A 24,248-nucleotide genomic window follows, 5' to 3' on the forward strand; every position below is an offset into this window, starting at 1 on the left:
TTGAGACTGTCAGTATGTAGAATCCTGACCATTACACAACTAGTTGAGAATGAAAACACCAAACCCAAACATACATTTAACAGGATATATTTTTAAATCATTTCTTCATTAAGGTTTTTAATGCATGTGTACATGAAAATTTATATTAAAAAATTAAAAAGGAAAATCTTGTTTGTTTAGAATAACTCTGAAGTGCACAAATATTGACAAAAGCTAACAGAAAAAAAATACAGCTCTGCTTTTTTAAGTAGTGTTGCAGTTACTTAGAGCTGGCAAATAAACGCAATCCTCTGAGTTTTAGAGATTCTCACAAAAAGGACAACATTTTATTATATACATAGTTCTGATGTGCAAGTATGCAATCAATATGTACACTTACATTCCTAACTGTTTACATCATTCTAGAGTATTCACAGTAGAATCAAGCTTAAGGTTAGAAATGTGAAAAGGCCATAACAGTGAAAGAAAAAAATAAAAATCAAGATATGCCTTGGGATTTTAAGACATTTTAAACTACTTGTTAATAGATTTCAGATGACTAAGCTAGAATTTAATTTTGGAGCAGACTAAAAATATAGTTGTTTTTTAAATAAATGGTAATGCAAGTATGCTTCTTAAATGGTTTCACAGATGGCAGTATTACCACAAGCATTATTAATCAGTCTTCTGATTTTTAAGCACTAGTACTGACCAGAAAGAGCTTTCTTGCAGAAAAGCTGCTGCAACCATCCCCATATCTGTGACTATGTTTGTCATAGTTTTGCATATTTATATGCATTCCCATACCTACTTTGCTCTTATAAAAAGAAAACCAGTTTTCTTAACCCACACTACTTTATGTGGCCACATCCACTGCTCGCTGTTCATAAGAAGTGTAAAAGAGAATATATGCAGCTGAGGATTTCACAGATGATGCTGAGATCTCAGACACTTCATGGTCGTCAAACTTAAACCAGCGTTGTTTTGAAGCATTTTTGCAGTAGGCTGTATAGTGCCCTCCATCCAACCCGCCATAATGATTCTGTAAACATAAGAAAAGGAAATAAAATGCATGGCCTCGAAAGCTGCCCTTTCTTCCCTGCTTAGGGAAATAGACTAGAATGCGAGATTTTTACTAAATACCAATCATTCTTTTTAGAATACAACTTAATCTGCAACCAGGTAGGCAGCCTGGAAACCCAGATGAATTGCACAGGCTAACCCAAGCCTTGGCATAAAGACCAGCTGAACTTTGAAATGGGACAGGGTTACTTACTGATACTGAAAACAGATTGTATCTCTTCAAGTTATTCTTTGGACCAATAACATACTGTGAAAGGTCAAGAGTTTCCAATGGGAAATCTACAGAAGTTTGAAGCTTTTGCTTCCATCTTCCATCATAGGAAAATCTAGAGGATTAGAAAGCATCATTAAAAGTTACAGGTTGTGAACAAGCTATTTAAGAATATTAAGCATGTTTGTTTTCCCTGTTTTTAACCAGGACATGATCCCCCAACTAAAGCATTTGACCCCCGATTCTGTTAATGCTTGCACATGTTAATGCTTAGCACAAACAAAAAGAGATCACTTCATGAACTACAGCCTAATAAAAGAGACATCCTATGAAAATAAAATTCTTGCAACATTACAACTGGAAATACATCTGGAGCTTTCTCTAATGAAAAATGGTTAGCTACCGCACTGGAACAATCGATCTCCATCAAAGCCTCGTTGCTTCATCCTAATTAATTTTCACCAATCACTGTTTCTCTTACCGTTTCAAGTGCACAAGAAGAACAGGTGGTAATTTCCAAATTTCTATTTTTTTCAAAGAATCCCTCCGAGTTTTGCAATGGCTACAGTAAAATCTATTGTTATCAGTGAGCTTTTCCTCTTTGGAGAACAACCTAAGGCATTCCTAAAACGAAATACAAACACAGATTGTGAAGGGCAGGTGTTTAGGAAAGTGTAGCAAAAATGTTTGTTTCCTATTTGGTTGTTAACCTGCGTCAATTATCTGTGTGCTATGTTTCACAAAGGTGAGGAAAAGTGAATTAAATCCATGTGTGGAAGTAAATGTTACTGTGTATATTAATTAGCTGCAAGTCCTTCAAAATATACCTACAATATTTTGTTTAAAAACACAAAATATTTATACTACGACCTACAAAAACAAATACTATACATGTCTTTGCTGCTACTGTGGCTTAAATATTTCCATCCTGCTTGTCTTTTAAAACTTTTAAGGAATGGCCTATTTTTTTAAACTTTAGAAGAATTAAAAAATAATGAAGACTCAGATCTGTTCATGTCTCAGGTTAGTGTAAATTAAGCTGGAATATTGACCAACCCCTTCAACAGGAGGCTGAGCAGAAGCAACATCATAATGAAGTCACAGAGAAATGTTTTGACTTCAGGACTGTTTCTCTCTAGTGCCAGCGTACCTGCAGTGTACATTTACTAGTGGATGCAAGCGGTAACGACAAATACATGAAAGCCTCAAAGGTCCGTGACTTCTTGTGACATGTGAGACACTGCACTGTAGATTTGAACTGGCCTTGAAAGAGTGCCACAATAATGGATTCATTGAGCTGTTTGTGTTTGTGCCAGGCTAGTTCTGCTGCTCTGAAGTCATCAAGATGATCATTGTTTTCTTCCTTGTGTCTTTTCCTGTTGTCAGCCTGGATAACAGAAGTTTAAATACCATAGCTATATATTAACATATAAAAAAATAGGAAGTCTCATCTATAGGCAAGCATACTGTTGAATATTTGCCAGAATATTTAAACATGTCAGTGTAGCCATCCATTTCTTATCTAGTTAGGCTTCTTCCATTACTCCCTTCAGTACCTTATACTGTTTCAAAATAAATTCCTACTTTTAATTCTGAATACAAGTACTTCCTTCTATACAAGGTTCCAGTAACATAATCTTCTTATGAAAGAAGAGGGTCTTTTTAAAATTTATTTCTCTTATCATCTGACAGATGTATAATTTGTTACAAGTGTATTGCTTACTTTATTTAGGTCTTCATGCAAGCCATCCATTAGAAAGAGAAGTAATTCTTGGGAGTCCTGTTGGCTATATCCTGCAAATTGGTCATTAATCTTCCCAATTGTAATTTTAAAGTCTTTTGGACTGATGTATTTATACTGTCCTGTCCATAAAGCTTTCATTATTACACCAAACTCTTCAGCCACTTCACCTTTATGCCCCAGGAAATTTGACCTATACAATTAAACAGACCAGGAAAAAAAATATAGTGAGCCATTCAAATAACTCTTTTTTTTAATATATTACTGTTATTAATTCAAGACATTATCCCAATTTCAAAGTAATTTCTTTAGACTAAGAAAAACTGGCTGTTAGACTGAGTTAAAATTTTTTGTCTACTTCGGCACTGTAATTTGGTTCCATATTCAAGACTGGACGGATGGAAGGTACAGCTGTTTCCAGCTTGTTTTGTAAACTGCTATTTAAATATTCTGTTTGGTTTTAGGAGACTCTAGTACACTTATATTTATCAATATGGAAAGCACAGTTTAATTAAGACTGTCCAGTAAAATCTATTTTGTCACACACACAAATTTTGAAAACGTCAAAGAGACTTAGAAGTTGGCATTTGTCTCCTACTTAAGAAAACAAGCAACCCCCCCCAACCCCATTAAGTGATTTTTTTTGAGTTAACAATTGTAATGGCAGGTTTTTTTCCTTCAATTATACATTAAAGGATGAGAATAAGAGATTGTTACCTGTTAATATCATCTTGATACAAGTTCCTGTTAAAATAATCAGCCAGGTGAGGTGCATTGCACAGACACTGTAATATGGAATTCATATAGCAAGTGTTCCCTAGATTACGAAGTCCTGTAAGAGCTGGTCCCGATCCCCCAAACACAGGATTCAGATTCCGAATTTGTGATGCAGAGAGTCTTGAAATTTCTGCTTTAGTGTAACAGACCGGTCTGTAAGGAAGAAATTACTTTTTAAGAGTCTCAGACTTGACAAGGCTGTGCACATAAGCCAACAGAACCACCCTCCCTCACAGGGAATGGCACAAGATAAAGGTTTAAGGTATTCAAGACCAGTCAATGCAATAGTGAGAACGCCATATACACTGGCCTATAATGAGGCTAAGTTACAGGCTCCATCAGCTGTGGGGTTTTTTTATTGGTTTTTGGCATTTGTTTGTTTGTTTGTTTTAATTCACAGATGAAGAATTAGCTGTTGACTTAAGCCAGTTTGAAAACTGGAAACTCCGCATTTCACAAGCTGTCAGAAGGCTGGCATTTAGTATGTTAACACAAATACCACCACTTAAAAAGGAACAACTGTTCAATTAGACTGTGACCTCTGAAATTCATGTTAATATGTAACAATTACATTAATTATCAAAAGATAACTGCCCTATACATTGAACTTTTAGCAATGAAATTTAAGTCTATCACGCTTGCATCCTTTCAAACCTACTTAGAAAATATTAATGAATTTCAGTTGGTTAAACACAAATAGAGTCCTATATATTATCATATTGCATGAGCTGTGGTATAACTTATTGAACATACTTATTGTCACGATTGACTGCAGGAGTTACAGGAATTCTTTTCTTCTCTTCCTCCTGAATGGCTTGGGTTATATCTGGGGAAGAGTAGGAGCGCTTCAGTTTGGAGTGTTCTCTTTCTCGTTCAACAGTCACCTGTGGCTTGGGTTTATGAGTTGGAGGGGTTGATGGAGGAGTGGATGAAGGAGCCATTTCTGGTGGATACATATGAACAGTATTTGTTGGCGAGTGATAGTAACGAAAGGTTCCAGTGATTGGATCCAGAAACTTGGGGAAAAAAAACAAATTGTTTCAAGAACAAGTAAAAATCCATCATTAACTTACTTACCTATTTTTCAACTACTGTAAGAACAGTGCACGAGTTTTTCAAACATTGAGACATTAACAGTCGTGACTGGCCTCAACACTTAATGGATTAAGTTTACTGGAAGGCACCACTTTCACCAAAATGCATATTAAACAGCAACTGCTTAGTACCAGAAACAGCAGATGAGCTCTCCTAGTTTCATTACAAATAATGTTAAAATTCAGAAAATAACTGTGTGTAAGTTGAAGGGGGGGGGGAATCGAATGATCTAACTTAGAAATAAGACACAATTGAAATACATTACAAAACTGCACAAGGCAATTTGATTATAACATCAGAATAGAAAGTTACCTTTGCCCAGCCTGCAGGCAGTCCTGGTATTATCCTTCCCATTTCTTCACTTCGCGCTCTCATTAATGGCTCCCGCTGAGACTAATAAATAAATGGAAATGTAAGGTACGTATAGTTACTTATGCAGAGCAGCAAGCTGCCTGTGACTTTCCCTATATAATTACATGATTTAATGCAAAACAGTTCAGTAAGAAATCCTTGATTATAGCTGGAAATACAATTTATTGTAATGGTAATATAGTACTACTATTTTGTATCACTGAATCTAAACAAAACCCATTTGTTGACATGCTCCAGAAAAAAAAGGACAATTCAGTCTCATGAAAGTCTAAATACTCAACTTTTTCCCCAAAGAAGCTACTTTATTAGGAGTATGTGCTTCTGTTAAACACATATGGATGATCTTTTCTCCCTTTCAAAGCAGTATGTGCAAGAGTATGCGTGAGATGATTAATTAGTGTGGAATGCTTGTTAATGCCATCAGAAACATATGAAGATTTCTAGTGAAAGGTTCAAGTATTTTTTTCAGATGAATATGACAAATGAAAAAAAGCAAACAAACAGCTGGAAACATGGCATAGTCTTTTCTTAAGATGATGACTTTAAAAAGTGAAATGAGGTGGAATTTAACATAATATAATGATCATAAAGCATCTGCACTTGATTGGTTTTGGCTACATACAACACATTGTATTTACTTTAAGTCTTTCAGTATCTTGTTCAGAATCCTCTCTAAGGGGTCCTGGCTTTTGAGCTCCACTGTCTGGTTGTCCTTTAACCCCAGTTTGCTGTAAAAGATTTTGAGAGAAGGCTTTCAGTTTTCATCTGGAATGTCAGTAAAGAATGCTGATAAAGCAAAATAGGGGAAAAGCAGAGTTTTCTTTTTCGGTTGTTAAATGCACATGCCACAAAGAAGTGGTTAGAACAGGTATCTACACATCATGTTTACTCTTCCTATCTATACTATAGGCAATTCGCTGGAATAGCCTTTGTAGCTGAATGTCGCGTTACATAAGACAGTTTGTTATGTAGTTTCAAGAGCTCAGAAATAAAGTGCAGAAGTTCCACCTACACTACTTCCCCCCTAAAAGCTGTGGGGTTTACAATTTGTTTTTAAATGAAAGACTTTTTCCCCTTTTATTTCTCACTGTGACAAAGCCTCTCCATGAAAAAGGCAAACTGTGAAGCCAACATTATGCATTTATTTTATCATGGGCAGTCATTTTGGGACTATGTGAAGTTGCTCTGTCAGTCAAACAAAAGCTCAAGAGTGACTACGCTAAGGTTGCCCAGGAAGATTTATTTTGGCTTTCTTGTGCATCTGCATTACACAAGCATCAAAGTTTGGTGAAGAGAGAGAAAAATATCCTACTGCATGTTCTTGAGAAACGGTATTAAAGACATCTGTTCCGTTATTAACTCAGCTTCACAAATGGCTCCTGTTCCGTGACCAGATGATTTTCACTAATTTAACTTTGCTATTTTTTTCAAGAATCTGAGGAAAGAAGGAACTGTGAGCCCCCTACAAAGAACTGGAACTGGACTGTTCTCAGCAAAAATACTAGATTAGGGTATTGCTTTGCTTCCTATGCGAGTCAACAAAATCCTGTTATAGCAGCATTTATGCAGCTGGGGGCACTAAAGAGTTTGTTATGATAATGTGATTGTCCCCAGCATGAGTTACAATAGTATAATATACAGTACTGGGCTGGTACAAGAGAGAAAATGTCACCATGCCTCTATTTTTGAAACAGAGGATTGCAGCCTATGAACCATCCCTTCTAGCTCCATGTCAGAGGGAAGTTTTATTATCCTATGGGGATTCCATGCTGCCCACCTACAAGCAATAATCAAGGCTGTCTTGAAAAAAAAAAAAAAAATCTATTTGTGTCTTGGTTTTAACTTTCGCCTCTACATTTATGTAAATATGGCCTAAATAAAAATCCAGTGATGTATCTAAGTTTCTAGATTGATACTAGAGTATGCACTCAAATCATCCTGAATCACTACTCCACATTTGGTGACGATTTTCTCTTTCACTGACCTTGCCCGAAACAGTCGCAAAGATCTGAGATGCGTCACCCAGTGCCCGTCTCTGCATTTCTGGTGTTCGAGTTCCCTTTTCTCTTTCTTCCATAGATATTTTGTCAATCTCAATCCTTTTTGCACCAATGCTTTCCAGTTCATTTTTATTTTGCTTTTTTGCTTCTATTGCTTCTTTGCGTGCTCTTTCTTGTTCCTTTTCCTCCTGTTCTCTTTTTATTTGTTCATCCCTCTCCTTCTGGTCTCTGTCCTCTTTGGATTGCTGTAGCTTTTCTCTGTGTTCTTTTTCTTTTTGTTCTTCTTTTGCTTTTTGTTCTTGTTCTTCTTTTTCTTGCTTGAGTCTCTCTTTCTGTTCTTCTTGTTGCCTCTCACGAAGTTCTTTTTCCCGTCTGTTTTTCTCTAACAGAGCAGCAGTTTCTGCATGTATACGACTTTTTTCTTCTTCTGTCAGAATGCTCTTTGTATCACGTAATGGCTTTGTGGACCGGTCTGGAACTATTCGTCCATTCTCAACAGGCTGGCTGTCACTGCCTGTAGTTTCAGATTTTGGTCTGTTATCATCAGGGATTTTTAGTGAAGGCTTTTTAGTACGATCAACCTGTAACACAAAGCGTACAACAACAATTCACTACAGCTATTACTGCTCTGTTAGCTAAGCTTTTCCTAAATGGAATTTATAAGAGAATAAAGATGATGTAAAGTTGACTTCTGCCAGAGAGATAGTGAACTTTTAATTTCATTAAATCTGGTACTTCAAATTGCTTGTTAGTAAAAGTAGGTATTCGCTTAACTTCCAGGTATGAGATAAGTATCAACAAGCCCTAGAGAACCATAAGGACAGCATTAAGCACTGATTACTACAACTCTTTATTTTCAGGCTTCCAAAGGTGAACATTTTAGGGCAATCAGGCAGCCTAATCTGGGCTTGGCTCTCTCAATCATGTGACAGAGCATGTGATTAAGGCAGATCTGCTTGCTGGGAAGAGGTATTTAAGAATGGCTTATGCTCAGACCTAGGAGAGCAAGTTGGTTTTGATGCTGAAGTGGAAGTTCTGAAGAAGTAAAAGCCAGTCTAGTTCAAGGAAAAACAGAAATAAGGGGTTTTTTACAGCTTAGGGTCCCTTAGCTGAAATCTGTATTAAAGGTAGTATCTAGAAGGGTGAAAGTGAAGAGTTTGACTCTAGCCTTGTCTCCTAAGGAAAATGTTATTTTAGTGAAAGGATTCTACAAAGGTGTCTTTACAAAGTTTTATCCCCGTGAACGGAAGAAACAAATCCCTACACTCTCACTACTGGGCCAAGAGTGACAAGCCACCTAAATGTTTTATTATTTGAAGGAAGATACAGTTGCTGGAAAGCAGACCTTTGGAATAGCCAAGGTAAGCCATGGCCTAACTGCTCTCTCTGTATTTCATCATATGTATGTTTTAAGTAGAAAAGTTTGCTTATAGACTTTCTGAATTAATGATCAATTGCTGACCTTCAATTTCTCAGGTGCTCATATCAAAATATTCATGAAAAGCTCTGCAATTATGTTAAGTATATTCAGTTTCATAGAGTTCTGTAGATTAGTTACAATGGCTTCACAGACACCGATAGTCTCTGTATCAATATACTTGCATACGAGCCTTAAACAAATACTGAGTATGTTTCTTTGTGGATTTAGGCTTCTGCATGTGGTGGGTCTCTAGTCGATTAGCCATATACTAACTGAAAAAAAGAAACACAGCTTACCTCAGGGATACTTCTTGTAATCGATACTGGATTAACTATAAATGAACTGTCAGATTTTGGAACAGCAGTATCCTGTACATTTGGTCTGTTGAGTGATTTTAGTCTCTCTTCCAAATTATCTCCTGTTTCTTCATTTTCAATCACTTCTGTTGGAGATGGCTTTATAGCAACAACAGGTGGAACAGGAGCTGGCTCTTCCAGAGATGGATATGTAAAATCCACTTTAGGAAGGGGAGAGGAAGGAAGCATGATAGAGCTCTTAAAAACATAAAAGCAAAATAATCCCCATGTTCCACCAGACCCCAAAATTTAGATATGAGATCTAGCCCAGAACAAGGCTATCCTAAACATATTTGAATAATTATACAGCCTTTAATTATAAACAGTTGGGGGGGTCATCCTTTATACTTACAAGAAACAGTCACTGCTTCACTTCTGCTATGCTGGGGTGGAGTTACTTTAGCATTTGTTGTGTACTGGGGAAAACAAAGGAGCCAGTTTTCGTAACCTCCTTCTAGAACTAAAGGTTCATTCTGCAGTATAGTTTTGCTTTCCCACTATAAGAAAAAAAAGTTTGAAATTAAATGATTTAAAAATAGAAAGAGACTTTCACATCTTAACAGTGTTGTTGAAATTTCTGTGTCTAGTCATTACATTGAGACAGGTTATTTCTGAGATTTTTAAATAAGAATTAAATAGGCTGCAAAAACCCTTTGGGGAACAGGGACCCTCTTTGTGTCTGGAGAATGCCCAGCACAGCGAGGTTCCTGGCTCTACCTACAATAGGGTCTGAATTTCCGATACAGAAAGAACCACTTACTACTACTTCAGGTAATGATCCTCCATGCAGAAAAATATTTTTGTTATAATATTTGCTTCAGTTTCTTATCTGATAAGTTTACTGAGTGATTAGGGGCATTGGCTTTAGAAAGCATAATGTTAACTTTCTGAAAAACCCTTGAGAGTTCAGGCTCCAGACTGGCCTCCTCCTCAGGTCCTCAATATTAGAAAATGAACAAGGCACAGGGGTTCAGAGAATATTCTGCAAAGCAATAAACAGGGAGAACTGCCTGAACTGTCTCTGAACCCCAGTCTTGAATGCTTAGGTAACAGAAAGATGTGCAGTCTTTCACAAGAACCATGAATATAAAGGGTAGGGAGAACACAGCCGTGGCCAGAGTTCTGACTTGAGAATATTGAGTATCTGCTTAATACTGAGTCTCTATAAGCTCCTTGCACTGATGAAGCTCAATTTAAATTCATGTTTCTCTAATAGTTATTTTCAATAACGCACAAAAGTTAGCCATGCTCAAAATATTTCTGGGATCTCCTTCAACAAAACTCCTCCACTCTAGAAAGTGCCTGGCTGATAGGACTGCAAAGAAGCTAGCCTTCTTTGGCCTGCCTATGCAGGTGGCCAGCCAGTTCCCATGAATAAGGAATTAGAGTTGCTAGTACAGGAAAGAGGGTGACAATTTTTCTGGCAAACAGTACTTTCCCAAATAGCACTGTCAGCCAAGAACTCTAAGTTTATGAGCTAGTTGTTGAGGAGAGGAATTGAATCATCCTGCTGTTTACCTATTTAATAAATTATACTGTCCTCTACTAGAGCACAAGCATGGGAATGTGAAACTTCAGACTACCCTTCCGCTATCAAAATAAGCAGTCTCTGAAAACTGAACCAAGATGTTTGCCTAAAGCGTCATTAAGTCTTCCATATACTTTGTAATTATAGGTGCTTTAAGACCTTCTTATTTATTGAAATGAATTAATAAAAAACATAAAACTTGCCAACCTTAAAAAGCGCATCTTTCAGGCTCTGAAGGGTTGTTCCTAGCTTTAAGTCTTCGGCAGAACTAGACCAGTCTAGCAGTATAACATAATCAAAATGTCCTCTCCTCTTCCATGGATCTCTAGAATCCTCTGGGAGTCTAGCTTCAATCCAACTCGCAGTAACTCTAAAATGTATTAACATGCATTTAAAGACAAATGTACAAGTAACATTTTGTCCAACAATGTATAATCCATATTACGTTTATGCGCTTGGATAAAATAAATATGCTCTGGCTTGAAGTCAGTACATGCAAGAACAGACCTGTCCAGATATGTTTCACCCACTTGTATATATCAGGGACTCCAAAACTAAGCATACAAGCTTCAAAAGCATATAATCTTTTTTTCAGTCAATTTATAAATAAAATTTTAAAAATTTCAATATGAAATTCAATATTTCACTATCATTTAATGTTATTTCATACCCAGGACTGATAGCTTCTTCTGGGACACTGATAGATCTTGGAATACAGGATTCCTGATAATCCTTTAATCTTCGAGCATCCATTATAATCAATTCGATATTTTTGTCCGACATCATTGCGAACAGTTTCTCAGCTGTGACTGCTCCTTGAAATACAGAAGATATTAGATGCAAAAAGCTACATTATAAATGGAGATAGCTGTGATCACATCTGACTGGTGCAATCAAGACTGCAAACAGATGAAACGGAACAGAAAAGTCACACAAAGTCACGGAGGTGAGACACTATAAAATATATTGGCCCTTTTGCTCCTACTACTGTAGTGATTAGCACCTGATCTGCTGAATTACTGAACACTTCAGTGATAAACTAGTTTTAACTTTTTGTGGTCTCATTTAAATCAAGCTATATAGGCAAGCATTTGTAAACTACATACTGCAGATGTTCCTCTTCAGTTAAGAACTCTAGAGAACACTTTCACATATTTATTACAGGAACAAAAACCAGAAGGTTCGGACGGGGAAGGAAAAATTTCTTATTTAACTGAGAAAGTTGACACATTTCAGCCTTGCCTAGATTTTTTTTTTTCTTATCAGTTGAGGAGACATTTTTCTTTCCACTTTGACCACTCTAGGGCTAGTTCAGCTTTAGTTACTAAACTGGTGAAAAACTACGTACAGCTTTCTAAGTTCAAGAGGAGTGATGAAGGTGGCAATACAGAGCTTAATTAATTACTAAGTCACTGTTATTGAAATGCAGGATACTAGAATTTCATCCAAATACTCTGACTGTGAAACTCCTTAAAAGAACCGCAACTGCTTAAGCGATAGGTGCATAGATAGATGGAGACCTCTTTCACATCTGTGTGAACACTGCATCTCTTACCACTCAGACTGTCAGACTGATCCTTTCTTTCCAGGGAACGCTTCCTCTCACCATTAATCTGTGTTGTAAGGGGAAAAAAAAGTTAGTTTAATACTCGGAACAAAGGTGGCCAACAGGCACTGACTCTCATACAGTTTGAAGAAAACTGGTCAGACTGTAAGCAACAGGAAGAAACCTAGAAAAATGAAGTTTTTTCTAAGATGTGTTGACGGATGTACTAAAAAGATACCAAAACTGCTGCCCTACCTAGACAGAAACCAGTTAAAAAGGCAATACAACCTAGGACAGCATCATCTGCCAGATGAAATTCATAAAGCATTTGCAGAGAAATGAGTTTCTTTCCACACTATTGCTGAAAAGTCAGCTGTCTCCTAAGAGGAGACGTTATCCATAAAATCAGCTTATTACCATTACATTGGGTGTCTTACACTAGCCAGTTCTGTCATAAAACAGAATTTGACTTCACAAAAAGCCTAGTCTATCTTATGCAAGACTGGGAGGTTGGTAGGACTCAACATCTTCCAAAGAAATGTCAAAGAAAGGTTACGGGGAGTGTAAACTAATCTTAAAAAACATGATTCTGAACTGGAAATAGCTACTAGTAGAGACCAAATGCTAGATTAAAACTATACATTTAGACTGAATTAGAGAGTCTGTAAACATTTTCAGTTACCCTTTGGCTTTTTCCTTTTGAATCCACAGTACTTTCTGAGTTTTTGGCTGAACTCTTTCCATCATCTTTTGGTTCTTGCTTTTTCTGCAGCTCTTGTCTGTCCCTCTCTTCAAGTTTTTTCCGAACTTCAGCTTCCTCATATCTATTGGGGGGGGGGGAAAAAAAGCCTCATTTTTTTCCAGTATTGCATTATTGGCTAGCCTTGGATAATTAGCATCAGAATCAAGTCTTCAGAAGGAAAAAGTATTTAAAGTTTAAAAAAAAGTTAAAGTATTGTCAATCTTTCTATTTCCAACAAACCCCATTTTCCTCCATGACTGCGTGGTATTATTTCTCCCACTCTTGGGTTGGTTTTCTTATTCTTAAAACCTGGTTTGGGTCCTATTTCATAGCCGCTGCTCTTAAAGCTAACTAATTTTTTTTTTTCGCTAAACCTGGAGTCATGCTTAGCTACGGTGTCACTCAATGTAATAGGTCTTTCATTTCGTAAAGAGTAAGTACTGGTGATGTACAGGTAAACTTAATATATTATAACAATCATCCTAGGTATTTTATTTGGTTTTGCAACAGAGCTAACCAACAGGAATAAGTTAGCTCAGTTATCCAAGTTTCCTTTTTCTGAGAAGTTGGATCAGAACTACCTATACGGTAGCAGTCACCTCCAGGATGTAAGCGGACTTTATAAATACTGTTATGTCCTCACCTGTGTCCCTGCTGTTTGTTTCAAACACTGGCGCTACAGTGAAGTCAATGCAAGAATCATGATACTCAAGAGCTCTGGTGGACCTAGGTCTTGCATACAGCTGGCCTTTTCATATATATTTAATATAACGAAGACGCTTGAGGGTTACTAGTGATCCATAAAAAAAAGAACGTTTTGAACTAACAGTTTTGATGACTGAACCAAGCAGCGAAACATGAACACTGAACTGTATTAGAAATTGCTCATTTTAATCAGATGTTGCTTAATCAGGATTAAAATGACAGCAATACAGCTGTATTTCATATCAAGAGTACTGTGTTAATAAACTAGATCATTAAATCAAATTCTGCCTCAAAGTCTACTCCACTAATTGGCCACAAATAGGAAGGAGGCTGCAAGCCTGTAATTTTATTTTTTAAACAGGCTTCTTGATTTGGCAAAGGCATCATAAGTTAGAACAGAGCATTTTGTTCTCATTTGGAGTTAACGGCACTAAAGCATACTTCAGCTTTTAATTTAATTCGGTCAATATGGAATATTTACCCATCAATTTCCCACTTATGCCTTTGAAGCACATAGTAGGTCATTCATGTAGATATTCCTGCTCCTATACAAATGATGTTTCAGCAGCTCCACTTTTAGTTAACAATTAACATTTAAACTATTTGCTGGCCTACCGCCTGGAGAAGAAGTTAGACAAATAATTTCCCTGCAACCACTTCTGTAGTTACACAAGTCATGTTTCATTTGTATTCCCTTTAAATATATATACATTTTGCCCAGGGTAGTTGAAAGTTATTAATTGTGTCAACCTTCAAAACCCTGTTCCTTTCATAAAAAGCTACAAGTTACTAAACAATGTGTCTAAATAATTTTGGTTTTCTATAACTCTATCAGTGTTTACTCTTACAGTGAATTTGTAGCCCTGTTGAATTGTAAGACTCTTAAAAATAAGGGAAACCTAAAGATTGTTTCATGCATAGTATCATCAGACAGCTTTGGAAAGTCTATTTTCATATACATGCAACTATACTCTTACTTCCTTGTCCACCTAAACTAACTTTATGGATTAAGCACTTCGAAGGGTGCTTTCCCAATAATACCTGGGGGGAGGGTGGTGTGGGTGTGTGGGAAGGGAAATGTGCCTAGCTGAAGGAAAAGAGTTAAAAGGGTGAGAAAGGGGCAAGAAGGGTAGTCCCTAAGGATGCAAGAAGCAGATAAGGCTGGAAGCAAGACATACTGCACTAAATATCACCTAAAGATAGATTCTACCTTACAACCTCTTACTGACACAATTTCGTGGCTTACGGCACAAAGATGTATAACTTGATAGTTGTAAATGAGCTACCCAAGAGCCCATTAGCATCAGCTCAGCTACAGACTGGCAAAACTGTGCATTTCCATATACTTGTCTGCATGTGGCAGAGGTAGAGAAAAGGTGTAGCAGCGTTAAAGAATAAAAAATGTGTTTTGTTAGCGTAAACTAAATCCACACTAGGAGGACTTTAACATATGTAAATATTAGGAGCATTTGTTAGTATATTTGGTTTCAGATGACTTTATGATGAAAAGGGTAAGGAGGAAATGGCTCTTGATCATCTCTAGTGTATATACAGTTTATATCTTGTGGTTTCTTTTTATTACTCATTAAACAAAAATAGCAGACAATATCAACAAATCATAGTCACCAAGAATTAAAGAGACAATGTATACAGTGGCAAGTTACTGGAGTATGTGATTATGAAAATCATCTCTAACAACAGACTTTTGTGGATAAACAATTTAAGCTCTCAAGAGTTTTGGGTATCTAAGGTCTACTCAAGTGCAATCCCTTACTACTAAACAGCATGAAAACATGCAATTGCACACGTACAGGCTTCAGGTATAATGAACAATGTCTTATCTATTAACTGTATTCACGTACCTGAGTTTAAGGCTGTCTGAGAGTCTTTCAGCTTCTTCAATAGCTTTTTTTAAATTTGTAGGTCCAAGAATTGAATGAAAATAATCCTAAAATTACAAGCATTACCCCACATATTAGTAGTACAGCTTAATAATGCCCTCTTCTGTGCATATCAAGAGCTGCTAATGTACAGAGAATTGGTATTATAATGATATTAATGCCAACAAAAGGAATTGGTTTGAATCAAAATATTTTCCTCTCAAACATGAGTTTGTTAGTAAAATTGTTCTATAGCACTAATAAATACAGGCTAGGCAAGGCAACTGCACCAAAAATAGTCTGAATGGGAAAGATGGTAGGAATACCTTTCCCTGAAAAATATTCACAGATCTGACAATTTATATACCTTATGTGTATTTAAAGCAATTAACAACAGACTTGTCAAATATAGGAAGGAAAATATATCGTCATAAGTGAGACAGTTTACTTAATACCAGTGTAATCCTTTGAATGTGCATTAGTGTAATTCTCTGTACTTCTAATACTTCTACCAGTGCAGAAGAGGTCAGTCAGAAAGCTTTTATACCTGTTGCTGCTTAAAATCAGGTCTCTTTTTAATAAAGTTATAAACAGTCACGTATTTCATATATAGGATGTAAGCTTTTTCTTCATCTCGGTCCAATCTGCTTTCCTCTGCTGCCTTGAAAATCTTAAGGGCACTCTGCACATAACTGAAATCAAAGGAGTAAAGCACGTGATTGTTGACTTGTCCCCAAACACCTTTTCATTACAAGATGCCATTTTAAGTGTTCACAGCCTCTGCCCATATATGAAGCGTTTGATTTTATCATCTTAATATAAGGCTTTCATTAAATATGAATTATGATCATGCTCCTCCAAATAATGTTTCCTCTTTGCTAGTTTGTTTACTAGCCTTACTTAAAATCTTCCATAATTAAAGAGCATACTGAGATAGGGGGGAAAAAAAGTACTTTTCCCTTCTAAAAATAACATTTTTTTGAGGAAAATCTAATAGTAAGACAAAAATGAAATTGTTGATTATCTAAAAATGCTAGAGGCAAAATATTTTCTATTCACACATTTGCTAAACTTGTTAATGTTTTTAAGAATTTGCATTATATAGCCTTTTCTCAAAATATAAAATTTTCATGGGCGTCATGCTCCGTTCAAGTCATGTTTTGGCAGTATGTGAAGTTACCTTCTGTAGGCAGTAAGCATATCCCATGTGATAGTTGAGAGATCTATACATAAGACTACCAAAGATTTTATATCTAACAGAAATAATTGAGGAAACTTCAGTCCACAACATAGTTGTTCTGGAACCTGCTCAGCGGAGTAGCACTAATACTTCTAATATTAATCCAAAATAAATTAAAATATATATACCTCTTTGTACTTGTCTTTTCAGGTTTTATTTCTGTCTTCTTGTTGAGATCTTTCAATGAAGTACAGAGATACAGCTCCTTAGGTACAGATGCCACAGCAGGCATGTTAATGTTGTTACTTATGTCCCTTCTAGTGTGGTACAGCTTCTTAGAAGTCTCTATCAATATTTTTCTGGGGGGGGAAAAAGTAGCGAGATCCCAATTATATTCCAATGACTTTTAACACAGTTATAGTTACGTGTATGAGGTTATTACCTAACCTAACTCACTTTATGGGAATTAGCACTAGTATAAAACAATCTGGAACTTATGCAGTTAAAGATTAAGCTATAATGAAAAATTCTAAATGTAATTTAATTGTAGGTAATGAATTGGAGTACCTGATCTGGTCCACTACAATCTGGCAAAATGTTATAATAACAGTACAGCATCAGTACTTATCAATACACCTGTGTCTTTAATATTAATCTGTATTACTACTATTAAAACAATTACTTACATAGAAAGACACATTTAAAGCAAAAAAAAAAAAAAAAGGTCACTTATTCTGGGCAATTATTTGTAACACAAGAATAAAAGGAAAAAAGTATTTCCAAAAGTCAAAGAAAACTTCTTTGCCAGAATTTAGAAGAATAATGTAGCTGGTTAAACTGCAACTATTTAAATGTTAATTATCCATAAGGGTCCTCTTGTATCAGTTCTAAGTATTACTGATGCAAACAGAGTGGCTGAACAGCTAACAGTATCAATTAATCCTTCCAAAGTGACAGAATTATTTGAAACCACTCCAGGTAATTTATTTAGAATGTTAGTAATACGTTGCTAACAGAAGAATAAGAAAATAATAAGAAAAGAAATACTGACTTAATGTTCAACATCATCATATGCAGCAAAATTATTCAACTATAACACCAGTAAGTATATTATAAAAAATTAGCTGACTTCTCTGTACTCCGAAATTAGTAATTGGTAATTATGTTATCACTACCTTAGCACAAACCTCTGCAAATACACGCTACACCCATGGAAATGTGACTTCTAATGTCTTGGTAAGAGACAAGCTGAGAAAAGGAAGGTTGCTACTGTTAAAGTCAACTTGAAACTTCTTGAACATACCATAGGTCTTAAACTCCTAGGTATCATTGTCCTTCTGCTTTCACTTGGAAGTGCTCTCCAGGTAGTCATGAAGTAGTTAAGCAGAGTTTGGCCAGAAGGGACTACTACATCATCGCATCTAACATTCTGCATAGAGCAGTCCATTAAGTCTCATACAGACAGTCTAACTAAAAATCTTTGGATCTAATACAAGGTAAGCTATTTTAGCCCTTAATGGTGGCAAGGGAGGGACTGAGCTCCTGCTCAAGCGATGACACATTAAAGTGCTAGCAATACTGAAGAAATTAAGGGGAACTAATTAGAAGAAAGATGTTGAAATGATCCCAACAAATAAATTATTTCCCAGTAGTGAAAACCCACGTGGCCTTTAACAAGATGAAGGCAGGGCATTTCCCTTCCACCCTTCAGGTGATGATCAGCATGACAAGTGTGACCCAAAAACCAGTGACCTCAGAGTGAAGTTTCACAGAACTGAATTGATCTGTAGCTGACTGCCACCAAATGAGGTGGTCCTCATTTCCCTCCCTCTTTCTCATGCTGGTGCAGTCCTTGTCCAACCTCTTACTGAGCCAATTCAGCTTGCTGAAGAGGCAGAATGGCTACACATCTGGTGCAAGGAGGGCAGCCAGCATATGCAGCCAAGAATGAGAAGCTGAGATGGGAATGTGATCCCTTCCCATGGCACATATCTGTTATTCTTTGAAGTACCATCGCACATATAGTATCACTAGGTTGACTGTTCTTGGTCTAGGAACTGGTTATCAAATAAAGACACTAAGTTAACCCAAACTGTTGCTAAGTTCATGTTGGAAATAAATACAAAAAATAAGATACATGTCTAATGATGATTCTTTGGCTTATGGTCTGGCATGCCAAGGTCAGACTAAACAATATCCAGCTAGGTAACTTACTGCTTAAACACAAATGCTATACTTGCTAATTTTCCAATTACATAGCAACTTTTCAAAGTTGATAAACTTGTAAAACATCCTTCCTTAGGAGACCAATTTTCAGATAATTCTAGGAAGTAAATAATAAAGCCCTCAAATATTAATTTTAATACATAAAATTAATAATGTATCCCATACCCCACTCAACTTAAAACATTGTCTTCCCCATATAAGATGTCTTATCTTCAACTGTAATTTTCAGGGAGATATTTAGGTGCTTAAAACAAGGCAGAAAATTCATTAGAAGAATTGCATTATTCTTCTAGTAGAAACAAAACACAGACACACCCCCTGCCCCAAAGTAACAGACCTTTCCAATCTAAAAGCTTTGTTGCCTAAGACAAAGACATACTTCTTACAACTTCACAGAATTACAAAGAAAGGCTTCACTCCTTAATAAGATTTTAGCATTGCTTGTCTAATCCTACCTTCAGAGCATGTCTTTACCTGACTTTTTTTTTTTTCTTGGAACTGTAAATAGACTTTTTCTTTGAAGCTAAGTCCTTTCCAAATATATCTTCAATGTTTGCTCTATTATGTAACCAGTATTTTCTTAATCTTAAGTGGCAGCATTTGGTTGTGTTCTGACAGAATATTGTAACTAAATGTCATCCAAAAAAGATACGAATATAACATTACTGTATCTGTGTGCATATGAGGAAAAATACCAAGATTATGTGGAAGACGAACAATTTCATGGAAGGCAAAAGATGCTAGTAAATTCTCAAGTGTTGCTGACACACCTTGATATGGGCAGTTCTTCTGGAACCTCATCTATACAGATGTAGAACTAGTGGATAAGAGCCAAATCTGAGTTTTGGCCCAGAACAAAACCTGGCTTTTCTGCTATGGTTAGTAAGTTATAACTGCAGGTCTTTAAATTGTCACACAAGTTCAATACTGAACTTACTTTTATTTCCTGATCTGAAGAAATTTCTATGCCTCTTTTCAAAATATGAGCTACTAACCACAGTATCTGATGAATGAGGTATTACTCTTTGACCTCCCACAGCACCATAGTTCATACAATATGCTGCAGTAAAATGAGTAAGGACAGATTAGGAATAACATTCTCTAAGAAAAAAAAATCATTCTCAACAGCCTATTTAACAGAACTACATACAGCATATGTCATAAGTTAATATAAAATTTCAGTCGCAGTTTCTAATTCATTCTTCTATACAAAACTTTAACTATGGAACTAAACTAGCATTTTCAGTTCTATGCAGCAAAAATCCCCTAACTATAGCCTACAGGCTGACCACTAGTTTGCCACTTGACTGCTTAGAGTCTTGGCTCAGAAGAACCCTTAAAACTCCTTAAGCTTCTACTAGATTTTAAGATGTGCTTGTAATTTGATTTTCCCTTATACTCAAATGGATGAGGGGATTTTTCCATTCTCTGAGCAGGCTTTGGGAAGACACTGATTTCAGAATCCAAATCAGCTCCTTTATATATAAATATAACTAGCTGATACCGAACCTAAATTTTTTTGCAGATATCAGATTCCTAACTGACCCGGTCTCAATGGTTCCTCCAGCAAAATAAGTTGCACAAATAAAGACATTCAGGAGTAGTTAACATACAGTAGTGAAATGCATGGAGACAGACCACCTAATGCAAGGTCTGTACAAGGTCTGTATTTGTTTCCACTAGAAGAGCTGCAATGAACTGTACTTTCTTATCAGAATCACATCCATTTTATCAGGATAAGCTCTTGCTGCTCCAGGCTGTATTGACTAGATTACGCTCACTTTTGCCAAGCATTCCATTTCCCTCCACACTTATAATCACCATATCAATACAATGGCAACACTGAGGCATCGATGAACCCTTCCAATTATATATGTGGATCTTTCATACATCTTGAAGGAAGAGAGATATCTTTCCCAGCGAGAAAAGAGAACTGAATCATAAAACCATAAATACAATTAACTGAAGAAGCTGTAAGAGCTAAATCTACTATTAGTCAACCCTGTGAGGAAGAGAAAACAACCTATTTCAGGTTTGTTAGCTTTTTTCTTAAAAAATTAAGGTCAAACTTGAAACCATGGATCTGTTCCACCCTCAGCTGGAGTATTATCTCAGGCTCCTTCTTCATACTTAGAGTGCTGAAAACCAGGCCAATACCCAAAAATATAAGGGAAGTCATGCTTGGATGTTTATGGGCATTTAAAATACTTAGAATGGATAGTTTTACACTGACAGGGAAACATACCTGTTGGTAACAGGTTTTTCAACATCTAATTATCATGCCTGTTTTACTAAGGATATGAGTAAGCTTTAAGTGGAACGACCATAGCAAGAACAACGCACAGAAGCAGTTATATTGCAAGCAGCATACACTAACACAGTCTGAAATAAATTGACATGCTAAGTACTGTGCATCACCAATTCAGGTATGTAATGACGTATTATTCACCTGCTTATTTTTGTCTCTAAGACTTGAGCAAATGAGAAACGGGTTTCTCATGAGCATTAAGTTCCTCAGTTCTCTTGGAATTAAGTTTTACTGTCTGTACCCTGTAGACAAGAGTTGGTTTTGTTAAGATTATCCGTATTCATCTAGAGATACAGTATTTTAACATGACTGAATTATACGATCAATCACCATATCTATCTCTGTGAGCCCTCTGGCTTTCTTTCAGGCTCTGGTACTGTTAATGCTACAGGCCTTGGTCCTGTCACTTAGAGTGCATAGGCTGATTATAACCATTGGGGCTTCCTATAGCAAAGCCATTATGCTCACGCGGAGTACCCAGACTTTCATCATTTTGCTGGGTACCACCAGTCATCGTGGCAGTAACACACTGCGGGTCTGCCTCTGGCCACGTACCATGCTGAAACTACCTGCACTGCCAAGCCGGGGAACCGCTCTGTTCACACAGTGAGAAAATCCTTTCCGACAGTTTGCTCATCCAACAGTTTAACTGATACTGATGGAGAGGGAAGACAGTACAAAGGTAAGTTGCTTAAAAAATAGTTGGATTTTATACATGAAGTTTTAAAGTTATTCAGTCTAACTAAGCACACAAATAGCCTCACTTCCTATTTAGATAAATGAAAATCTGCAAAGCATACGCAAACAGTATAGGTGATAAGAAGCCAGGGAGGTGACAGAGAGGCTGACAGCCGCTCGAGTTTTTAACGGGGCGGTCAGAAACCCTGCGGCGCCCGGCTGCGGGCCCGGGACCCCGCCGCTGCGGCCCGGCCGGGGCTGTGGGAGTCTCCATGACACCGCAGCTCGCCGCCTCGCCCGCTCCGGCCGGAGGAGTGCACTCTGGGAAGCGCTGCTCCCGTGCCGTCTTCCTCCGGCCGCTCTCGGGCTCCGGGGCGGCTTCCCCTGGCCCCGCTCTCCTGTCACCCCGGCTGGGCTGCGGCTGGGGGGACTGCGGGCTGCCCAAGGTCACGCCGCCGGCAGCGGGGCGGAGGGCTGCCCGCCGGGCCGGGCCGGGCCCGATTCCCCCCGCCACAGCCCAGCGCGGCTCCCCCCGCCCTCCGCAGCCCCTTGAGGGCCGCCATCCCCCCGCCTCTGCACGGCAGGGCCGGGCCCGCGGCTCCCCTGCAAGGGCGCCCGCCCCCTCCCGCCGCGGCCGGAGGAGGGCGTGAGGCCAGTCCGCCTGCCCTGCAGGCCTCGCTTCCCCCGGCGGCCCGGGCGCCGCCTCCGGCCAGCGCGGAGGGCTCGGCTGCGTACTCACCGCCGCGGGGACTCGCTGCCTCAGCCCGGCGGCCTGGGGCAGGCCCATGTCCGAGCACGGCCGCCGAGAAGACGCTACGCGGCCATGGCTGCTGAGGCGGAACTCGGCGGTGTTCCTCCCTCCCGGGCCTCCGCTCCCCCGCGGGGGCGGGGACTCTCCGCGGCCCTATCCGGGCTGCGGGGCCGGGCTCGGGCCGCGGGGGGACGCGGCGGGAGGCTGGCGCCCAGCCGCTGTCCTGCGGGCCCTGTGGGGCGCGGGCGGGGACCCGCTGCTGCCGTGGAGCTCCCTCGGAGGCGGGGGCGGCTCTGGGGGCGGTGTGAGGAGAAGGGAGAGGCAGGTCGCCTCAGATCGTCGCCACCCGCGCTGGCTCCTCAGCGTCAGCCCTGGAGAGGGCTCCCAGGGCGCGTGGGGCCACCCGCAGCCCCGTCCCGCCGTGGCCGCCCGCCGGGCGCTCCGCAAGGCCGAGGCCGCCCCGCCCGGCCCCGCCAGCCCCCTGTGGGCCTGGCGCCCCGCCCGCCTGGCCTGGATCCTCCTTTCGTTTCCGGGCGCTTTGTGTTATCGCGGCCAAGCCGCTAAAAGCGGGCTCTGAGGTCTGGCACCTTTTGTGGGACATTCAGCGCTTGTAGGGGGGGGTTGAACCGGCCCTTCTGAGGCACTGTGAAATCTGGTGTGGGAAGGCGAGACGCCTCCCCTTAGGAAAATATCTTCTCCCCCCCCCCCCCCCCCCCCCGAGAAAACTGCATTGACTGGGGACACTGTAAGTTCAAACCTCATTTTTTGTTGTGTTTTCTGTGCAGCTTGTGGTGTTACTACAAGCATCGTACCGCAGGGATGGCAGGTACGTGGTGACATGCTGGTATAGTCATACTGGGATTTAAAACATGGGAGAAGGGAGGGGAGAGGGTGGTGCTGAGCCTGTTTCCAGTCAGTCGGTGAGGCAGGTCATGCCATGGAGATCTTGCACAAGCAGAACGATACTCTGTCCTGCCACAGTCCCAGTCTGTCTCCTAACTGTGTCAAGGTGGGGGATCCAATTAAGATACTTTAACCTACTGCTCCGTTTTGCCAATGGAAATGTCTTGTGAACTGGAGCAGTTTCCCTCGGCCACTTTGGGAAACAGGGAGGTCACGAAGCCAAAATGAGAAAGATGCCTGTCTTCATGTAGCCTTCCAAAATACTACTGGTTCATTGTCCAGAAGGCATAACTGTATCCCAGTACGTAGAGGTACAGTAACGTTGGCTGGTATTGGGTACATGAAAGGCTCAAACAATATCCTCCATCTTTAAGTAGCAGTGCGTATAAGAGAGGAGACGTAAAAATTCTAGGAGAAACAAGTACAGGTCTAAGTCGTCTATATTGTGCAGAGAGGTTAATACCAAAGTTGATATACTCTAACAACATTAAACTGAACTGAATAATATTAAAAGCACAGTGCTCTTGTAATTGCCTTTTCCAGAACTGCTCCGTTTGTGTTAGCCAAGATGGGTCATGCCAGAAAGTTACGAGAAGATGAGAGGAGTAAGTCCACTGATGTCGAGGCTTGGGATCTCAGTGTGCAAATTAATGTTGAGTATGATACTAGCTGCTCTCCAGACTGGACTCATGAGTCTCCCTTTTACTGTTTCTCTTATATGAAGAAACTGTGTCATAAAATCTTTTGGTCTTACTTGTATGGGCAAA

The 24,248-nt window shown here is 39.0% G+C and overlaps 1 protein-coding gene across 4 annotated transcripts; it reads right to left on the reverse strand.

Annotated features, from left to right (window-relative positions):
- Positions 1-71: 71 nt before the first annotated feature.
- USP8 (ubiquitin specific peptidase 8) lies at positions 72-23,140 on the reverse strand. Of its 4 annotated transcripts, XM_087745009.1 has the most exons (21): positions 22,567-23,140; positions 21,705-21,804; positions 16,804-16,974; positions 15,983-16,127; positions 15,418-15,503; positions 12,791-12,932; positions 12,118-12,175; positions 11,233-11,377; positions 10,770-10,932; positions 9,387-9,531; positions 8,975-9,195; positions 7,243-7,839; positions 5,897-5,986; positions 5,199-5,279; positions 4,545-4,807; positions 3,732-3,944; positions 2,997-3,207; positions 2,424-2,660; positions 1,755-1,897; positions 1,256-1,388; positions 72-1,021 (listed from the first exon to the last, which is right to left on the reverse strand). In XM_087745009.1, the coding sequence occupies exons 3-21, from the start codon at positions 16,905-16,907 to the stop codon at positions 836-838; spliced, it is 3,363 nt and encodes a 1,120-aa protein (XP_087601135.1). In that variant the 5' UTR covers positions 16,908-16,974; positions 21,705-21,804; positions 22,567-23,140; the 3' UTR covers positions 72-835. The 4 variants fall into 4 exon arrangements, with proteins under 4 accessions (XP_087601135.1, XP_087601134.1, XP_087601136.1 ...); XM_087745008.1 differs by lacking the exon at positions 21,705-21,804 and having other exon boundaries at positions 22,567-23,139; XM_087745010.1 differs by lacking the exons at positions 21,705-21,804; positions 22,567-23,140 and adding an exon at positions 17,919-17,940.
- Positions 23,141-24,248: the final 1,108 nt, after the last annotated feature.

This window comes from Nipponia nippon, unplaced genomic scaffold, assembly GCF_047370975.1.
Source record: "Nipponia nippon isolate SJK-2023a ecotype South Korea unplaced genomic scaffold, ASM4737097v1 scaffold_9, whole genome shotgun sequence".
Taxonomy (NCBI): Eukaryota; Metazoa; Chordata; class Aves; order Pelecaniformes; family Threskiornithidae; genus Nipponia; species Nipponia nippon.